General features: G+C 38.9%; 1 protein-coding gene across 1 annotated transcript in view; it reads left to right on the plus strand.

Annotated features, from left to right (window-relative positions):
• st3gal2 (ST3 beta-galactoside alpha-2,3-sialyltransferase 2) overlaps positions 1-8,999 on the plus strand; it is a 94,121-nt gene extending 85,122 nt beyond the window's left edge. Inside the window, exon 9 of the mRNA XM_023282333.3 lies at positions 1,542-8,999. Within this exon, the coding sequence (XP_023138101.2) occupies positions 1,542-1,715 (174 nt within the window). The 3' untranslated portion in view covers positions 1,716-8,999. The remainder of the gene's footprint in view (positions 1-1,541) is intronic.
• The last annotated feature ends 5 nt before the right edge of the window (positions 9,000-9,004 follow it).

Below are 9,004 nucleotides of genomic sequence, written 5' to 3' on the forward strand. Positions count from 1 at the left end.
TAAACAGACTAACAACAGTCCCTGCTGGATTCCTCTGCTGCTCCAAAACTTGTAAAACGTAATTCCATGCAAAGAATGTCGAGCTGAAACTCCAAGGAAAAAGTCCACAAGTCGGCATAAACACAACTTACAACTTTTAACTTTACTTTGTTAATAAAGCTAACGTACTTCTCCAACTATCCTCTGCCACACCGGGAAGCTCTGGCTCGCTCCTGTTCTCTGCACATGCGCTCATCTCATGTGACAGATGTCAGCCAATAGGAGCACAGTATCAGACGTCAGCCAATAGGAGCACAGTATCAGACGTCAGCCAATAGGAGGACAGTATCAGTATCACGTTGGCTCAATTATGTCATTTTAACATTGACAACAAAGTAAAAACAAAAATATTTTTTCTTAAATATTCATCTCTTTAATCTTATAAATTCTACAATAAACTAAAATATTTTTTCAAACATAAAACACCTATATTTCACTCATTTTTTTTAAACAGGAAATGACTTTTAATTACTGGTTTAATTATTGTGAACTCTTCTATTTAAATTGAAATATTTAAAGTTTTACTGGGTTACGCAGGAAAGACTGTTAATTAACCAAATCTAAGCATAAAATTTGGTTAATAAATCAAAATGCTTTCATTCTGCATGTCTCATTTATAAATTTGCCAAAAATAAACCTTTTGCACTAACAAAATAATTCTGCACTCCTCTACACAACCAACAAATCATGACTGACTTACCTGTGACCAACAGTCATGTGACAAAAATTCAGGACCATATAGGAGACAAGTATGGAGACAAATTAACAATAAAAATGGTAAAAAATCTATCATCTGATAAGTCACATTTTGAAAATATCTAACTTTTGTTTTTCCTTATTATTTTTGAATGATTCTGTGTCACACTGCAAAGAAGATTTTCTGAGTTCTCTCTACTTCATGGTTCAGGTTGTTCCCATAGAGGTGCAGGCTTTATATTGCAGTGAAAAATGAGCCTATAGTGAGTAAAAATGTGACAGAAGCAAAATAATAATAATAATAATAATAATAATAATAATAATAATAATAATAATAATAACAACAACAACAACAACAACAACAACAACAATAATAATAATAATAATGGCAAATGACTGCTAAGAGTTCAGAGGTCTAAAATGTTTTTGCTGTTTCTAAAATAACACCTCTGTGTTTTCTTTTCAAGTGTACAAGCCACCTTTTTGTGATGTGATCATTTGAAATCCTACTGTAATTTTAAAGCATGGAGTCTGTGGAGACTTTTACACTGATTCGAGTTTAGATGGCATTATCTGAAACTGTAGAGAAAACTGCAGTCAGTCAGTGACTGGAGCCAAAAATGACTGATGTTATGGTGCAGGAATTACGTAGTGATGCAGAAGAAAAACATTTGCTACAACAAATTGTGATCGAAGCTGTTCAAAAACCTTCAAAACTATCAATACATATAGTTCAGTCTGCACAAATACACAACTCTGAATCACATACATGTGTTCTAATGCTCACTCTCCCACTTTTATTCCAGGTGAATGTGTTTGGTTTTGGGGCTGACAGTCGGGGAAACTGGCACCACTACTGGGAGCAGAACCGCTACTCCGGAGAGTTCAGAAAGACCGGCGTCCACGATGCCGACTATGAAGCCCAGATCATTCAGCGACTGGCCAAGGCTGGAAAAATCACAGTGTTCCCCGGGAAATAACCAGCAAATCTAAGGTTTCCTGTTAGAAAGCTGGTTCTCCAGCAGACGCTATACAGGCTGCTTCCAATGTGTTAGATATTCTCGCTTTCACTTAACCTGCACCAGTTTCCCAGTCGAAGTAAACCAAACGCTGAGGTAAACTGGTACCAAAACAGTGTTATTTCATCCACTTTCCCTCATATTTGGGAATCTAAGTACACGGTTTACATCCAAATGTAGCTCATCTCATGTAGGACTGATGTAAAAGTGGGAGTTGAGCCTTCATTTAAAAGTTAAAGCTCACTTTAGGACTCAAAGACAAGCTGTTGCTCAGTTTTTAAGAGCAGCGTGAACTCAGGAGTGAAAACCAAGCGAGTGCTGGACAGAAAAACTCAACCGAGGACCACAAACACCGACTCTGACTGTGTGTAGCGCCGAGGAGGGAAGATCTAATGAGGAAATGGACTCAATTAAATGGAAATCTTTGATCTGATCCTCATCTATTGACAAAAATATGACCACAGACACCGAACCGTCAGCATCTAGAGGACCGTATAGTGCTCTACAGATAAATCTACCATCTGAGCTGTGGATGTTGACAAACACAGAACATTTTAAGGCCTGCTGGACAACTTTTGCAGCTTTTACAGAACCCAGAGACAGGTTCTTCTCAAATCCTATATGAGGAAAAACACTTTTCTGTGTCATAACTCCACTTTATGCGAGTTCTGCCTCAGAAGACAGTGTTACGAGGACTTGGTGTGACTGCGGCGGGCTGTAAAAGAGTTGCATATCAGACAGTGGAGGCGACTGCTGTGGGTTTACAGCGAATGACTGTCCTCTAAAACCCTCCAGGTTCTAACTGGTCTCAGCAACTTTCAGTCGTTGAGACTCTCAGCATTCGCATGAGCTCCAGCTTCTGCAGCCTGCTTTTAAATGCCACAGCAGCCACAAGTCTCTATTCAGAGCGCTGATTTGACTGTGGGAGACTCTAATGAGGCCAAAAGTCCATCTCCTGGGATTTCATGTTTGGATGGAGGGATGCTGGTTTCTGGACCGGAGTGAAATCCCCACGTGGACTGTCAGGGTCTAAATTAAGAAAGAGGGCTGGAAACGAAGAGGTGGGGCACGAAAAACCAGACGAAACACATCATTTGCTGCAGCGATTTTGAGGACAAAAAGAAAAGTTGTTGGCTACGAGCAGCAGTGGGTTCACCACTCTTATTCTGAAGGGACATTTCTGCCCCGTGGTAGGGTTAAAGAAAACCCCAGTGGATCTCTGAATTTCTGAACAGCTCAGCTTCATTAACCACTAGCCTCAGTCCCTGCTCAGCCAATTAAAACTTCAGCTAAGTCTGGAGGGGGTGGAGCCACCAGACGCCTTAGACTTCACCTCTGCACCACCAAACTGCACTTCCTGTCCTGCTCTTTTCGTGACTTATCCCCCCACAGACTGCACATCCCACTGTTCTTTTTGTTTCTACATCTGCTGGATTTACATTTCTTGGCTCAGATTCGATTTTTCTTTCCCGCCCAGATGGCACATTAATGGTTTCTGTCGTTTGGCATATTACCTATTTACACATTTATATCCTCTGTTGTTGGTTATTTACATCTTTAACAGGAAAAACACAAACAAATATCAGCCGAGGAAGTGCTGCTAGACAGTATCCAAACACAAAAAACCTCAGCAGAGAAAATAATGTGTGTCACGGAGGTAGGAAAATAAGAGTGTTTGGTTTGAGCTGAGGCTGTAAATCCATCCAAAGATGGCAGGATGTAGATGTGATTATGGAGAAGCAGCTGGTGGCCAATAAGGAAAAGTACTCAGGGTTCCTAAGCAGGTCTGAGAAGTAACTGAACACATATTTCAAGGTACAAGAAGTAGTACTTTTACTGCCCCTTTACTCTGAACTAATAAATCTATGTATGTATGGGTTTGAATCATCCATATTAATGCTTCAGCAGCTACTTTGTGTTGTGCCAAGAGTTTTTAAAACGTAACTTTATTAACTATTTTTTACTTCACTCACAGGCTTCTTTAAGTAAGAAGTCATCAGAATGCAAGAATGTAAGGCCCCTGAACACTTGGTTTCAAAATTAAGTATTTAAAAATTGTGTCAATTATTCATGTTTAAATGTAAAAGCACTTAAAGGTCCCCTGTGGCGTTTAGGTACACTACTACTACTACTACTACTACTACTAAGCCTTGTTAAGTTTCTTGTCATACACATGCAATCTACAAAGAAATACTTTTCCCAGTTAAGTTAATGGTTTCACAGTATTTTACAGATTTACAAATCAAAACACCAACTTAGGAGGGTTAGAAGAAAACATCTCACAGGTAAATATAGTTGTAAACAACAAAAAAAATGCTTTTTACATGTTTAATTAGCAATTACATGTCTTTTAACAGTTTGTTAGAAGTCAAGGATGCACACAGTGAATTTTGATGAGTATCAGTGAATGAAGACAAACTCCACAGGGCACCTTTCATTTAGATTTATTTAATCGCCTCGGCTGGTAATCTTTATGAGGCTCATAAACTCAGCTCACCGGTTGGTGTTATTTTGATCTTTTAGCACTTAGAAATCTGGCAAAACTGATTAAAGCCTGACTGATACTTGATAGGTCATTTTAAGAATACAAAAAGTTGGAGGTAGAACACTGCTTCATTCACAGCCCATTATTGTAGAAAACAGAAAGATGTTTCAACGCTACTGCCCTGATCAGAGGGGGGAGGGAAAAAATTGCATTTACCTGAAAGATGTGCAGCGAAAACTTTTCTACCGACTTCAGGTTCTAAAAACCTCTATCATCATATTGGCTACTGTCAGTGGTTTTTATTTAATTATTTTGTATGTTGTAGATTAATACTGAGGACATCAAAATGATAAAAGAACACATATGGAATTATGTTGTAAACAAAAAAAATGTTATTTCAGTAACACTCTACAATGTAAAACACAAATTAGCTTGCAACTTGCTGACGTCACCGCCTGACTCCACATCACTGTGTGCTCTGTTACATGTGCTGCAGACAGTTCTAAAAGTCGGACCGCCCCAATTCTCAGCAAACTATGTGACGACAGTTTCAAAATGAGTCCAAGCATCTTATTTCTGCTTTATGTTCTGTAAAAAAAAATACTCAATATTTCCGATATATCTGAGATAAGCTATAGTCTGTATCAGTCGGGCTCTAAAAGCGATCACACAAGACGTTTTTGACCTCAACATTTCAAACTAGTGCATAGAAAATACAGAACTGAAAAACAATAGGGACTCCTTTAATTGAAATACCCCAAACTATTGTTAAAATAGTTCAAGAATGTTTTTGGGGCATTAAATTCTGCTTTAAAAAACTGCAAAAAGTACTAGTTGTAGCCTATTTTGATTTTTATTTTGAACTTATATTAATATATTGGCCAGTTTTCTTTATATGTGCTAAAGTTGTAACAAAAACAAAAAATGACAGGATAACTGTTTAATTTTCCAGCACTGTATGTCATAAACAACTTACTGTGAAGTGACTGCTTAACTCCACATCATTGTGTGCTCTGTAACATGTGCTGCAGACAGTTGTAAAAGTCGAACTGCCCAAAATCTTGGCAAACTATATGATGAAACAGTGTCAAAATGACTCCAAGCATCTTATTTTTTCATTATATTCTGTAAAAAGAAAAAAAAACACACACAAACTTGGATATATCTGTGATAATACTGGCTGATAACACTTATCAAGCGATGTATCAGTTGGGCTCTAAAACTGATCGCATAGACGTATTCTATTACAAAAAAACACAGATAAAAATAAGAAAACTGGAAATCTGTTCATTGAAATACCACAAATTATTGTTAAAATAGTTGAAAAATGTTTTCGGGGCAGTAAATGCTGCTTTAAAAAACTGCAAAGAGAACTAGTTGAAGCTTATTTTTCCCTCAGAAGACGTCAGTGTATTTTTAGTGATTCATAACACAGTGAGCCGAATCAAGAAATCCTACCACCCCCAAAGTGTTTGTGAAGATTTGTGAATAGAAGCTGCGTAGAAACTGAGTGCCAGCCGCTGCAACATGTGTTGCATTCATGTGAAATAACATCTGTTTTTACAACAGAGCACACTGTTGATCATTCTGTTGGTAAAAAATAAGGGATACAACCACCTGATGCTATGAGGCTTGTTTTATCGTTTTACATGCAGTTTAACCATCACTTGCTCATTTAGAAAGGCTTAGTGAGGAGGGTCGGGGTGTCATATCGCCCCCAGCAGGTGATGACAAGAACTGCTGGTGGCATTTTATTGTATTATCTTTGTATCTTCCTGTATTATCATTTTCTGCTTTCATTGTGGTTTTTCTGCTTTGCAGATTTTACAGGCTGCTTCAGTGTTGAGTTCATTTTAAGGGTTAGTGAATCTGGACATCCATTTTTTTGTGTGTTTTTTCGTCTTTTTTGTCACACATGCTTTTGTGCCTTTTCCTGCTGCTGGACGCCTACAGCTGCTCTGTTGGCAACACACACACCTGCTACCTTTGCTTTTTTTTTTTGCTTTTTTTAGTCACACAAACACACACATTCTGGCTGAGAGCTGTGCCTTCTGAGCTGTATATAGATATATATTTACACAAACACATGAAAACACACACTTTCTGCCTTGTGCTCGGGGTGCAGACGCCTCCCGCTTCTTACTGCTTTGTACATTGTTTTCTAAAACACCGCTGTAGGCCGAAGGAGAGGATGTGATGCAGTGCGAACTCACATTAGGCCACGTTTTTCTTCTTCTTTTTTTGAACATACATTAGAAACTTTTGAGGCATTTCTGCGAGGAATCTTCTGGATTCAAGCCCACGACATTTCAGGTAGCCATCTTATCTTTCTGTATCTGTTTGTTTGCTCTGCACAACTGCTTAAAGGCTTCAACATATCAGTGTTGTGATGAACTCGAGCCTGGTTCGGTACTTTCTTGTTGGTCTTGTGTTATCGATGCTTCGAAATGAATGTGCGGATTGTTTTTGGAGATAACACATCCACACCACATTTCCTTTTCGCCTGCAGGGAGGAGAAAAGTCTTTAACTTTCCCTCCCCCCCCCAACAGGTGAGAGACCCTGTTCCAGCACAGAAACTGCTATCAGCTTCCTCGGTTTCTCCCAGCTGTAGACCAGAACATTGTGATCAGATAGAGGTGGAGGGTTGCAGGGTGATCCCTTTCTGCTGTGCCATTCTAAATTAGAGTTTTTTTCCCCTTCCCCCCATCGCCTTGAATACATGACACAGATCTGAGTGTTCCCTGTAGCATTTATAACCTAAAGTAGGTCTTTTCTCCTGTCGCTGACCCAATACACTCACTTTTTTTCCCCTCTTTCTCCTCCAGAAGTAATGCTTAAAATAAATTTGAAGCAAATGTGGAGCACCAGTTTTCAGGTTAAGTTTGGTCAAGAAATTAAAAACAAAATAAAAAAAAGCTGCACAGGTTGAAGAGAGTTTTGTGAGAAGATGTTGTGGTGACAGTGAAGGTGGCAGCAGCTTTTCTCAGGTGAAATTTGAATGTGTGCTTCTGACAGCAGTGACAGAAATGTAGCCAACTGGCAGCGAGTTTATGTCACGGCTTAAACTGGACTGAATTCCTTCACAATATGCATTTTATCTAAAAATTTTACCCCAAACATCCCTGCACCTTTTTCTTCTTGCTGTCAGTAGAAGCCAGTTTCCTTCTACATCCACCACTATTTTTACTCTGTTTTGTCTCACACATTATGTAAAGCTCCAAACACCACCTAATTACACAACGCCTGAAAGCATGTTATCGAGAAACAGGAGTTTAAAACTGTTTTTATTTTCCTGTATGGCAAAAAGAGTCACATTAAACTCATTAAATGCAATTTCTATGGTGGCAATTTAACAGAACGAGCGTGGAAGACAATTTGAAAGCAACTGTTCAGCAAAGGAAAAAGGTGGAGACTGGTGCGTATGACATCTAAATCCTTTACACGGTTCAACATTTTGGAAAATTTCATCTAATTTTTATATCTCTGTGTTAAATAATGTATAAGGCTGCAGCCAGGAAAGACTGAAAAATAGTTTAGCCCCATTAAAGAACCGATTTCTATGTTTAAAGCTAATTTTTTGAGCTTACTGAAAAAAAGGGCCCAACAATTAATCATTTGAGTTACTGCAATGCAATTAGCAAATTGCTGAAGCTGCAGTTTAGAATGTAGCCTACGTTATGCAGCACAGCCTAAATTTATTAGTGTGAATATTGAAGTGAAGCTTTATTTTGGAAAATATTACGGAAAACAAAAATTGAAATTACATCTTTATTTTCCTGAAATTATTCTGCCCTACAGTGTGAATCAGCTAGTAGGTGGACTAGCTGTTGAGTTGTGTGCTACGCTAACCATCTCCCGATTGTAGCTTCAAATTTAACAGCCAGATCAAAGTGTGGCAAGAGATCTTAATTAAATTCTTGAAAATGCCAAACCAGTCTTTTCATTGCAATATTTGAAATGATTTCTTTTTCTTGCTGCAGTACTTCAGGCTTGATAGTACTCAGAACTCATTACTGAGTTTGAGATGACACGAAATGAGAAAATTGGATCAAATTGTGGTTGTCTGGCAGAGAAGAAACGATCCATCCAGCGTCTCCAGCTGTAACTAAAGATAGTCTGCACCCGAGAAAAGGCTCGAAAATTAGTTTAATACCACTCGCATCCCCTCAACAAGATGTCAAAGCGCTGTGTCTTAGGGGTTTTCTGCAAAAATCTGACCCGCTGTTTGAGGAAGAGCTTAAAAGGAGCAAATACATCATGATGAAAACGCTGCTGTTGGCATCGCCTGCTGCTGTTTGAGGCCGAGGTGAGAACAGCGTCTCTCCTCTCGTCAGTTCAATGGTCTGCACTCAACAGAAACAGCCTCTTTAGCGGCAGTCGGCGAGCTGCAGACAGATCGTGTCAGACCGTCTCTGTGGATTGTAACATTCATACGTCTGCTAGCAGAAGTCTACAGCGACCAAGATAAAAATACTACACTAGTAAATCTGTCTGACATAACAGTGAACTTACAGGGGGCTCGTATGAAACAGATAATGTAGGAACAGTAAAGAAACTGAGTGAAACCTTTCAGTGTGGGTGGTTTCCTGCTGTCTGGATCCGTCATCGTCGCCTAGTCCCGGCTTTAATGTCTCATTCTTCTGTACCTTTTGGGTGAAGCAGTACATGTGTATTTACTGCACTGAAACCTCTGTATGATATGTGATCAGACTCTTTGTATCTTATGCTATTGTACAAATAAAAGCTTCATGATACATGAGGTCA

Source organism: Amphiprion ocellaris, chromosome 3 (assembly GCF_022539595.1).
Source record: "Amphiprion ocellaris isolate individual 3 ecotype Okinawa chromosome 3, ASM2253959v1, whole genome shotgun sequence".
Classification (NCBI taxonomy): domain Eukaryota; kingdom Metazoa; phylum Chordata; class Actinopteri; family Pomacentridae; genus Amphiprion; species Amphiprion ocellaris.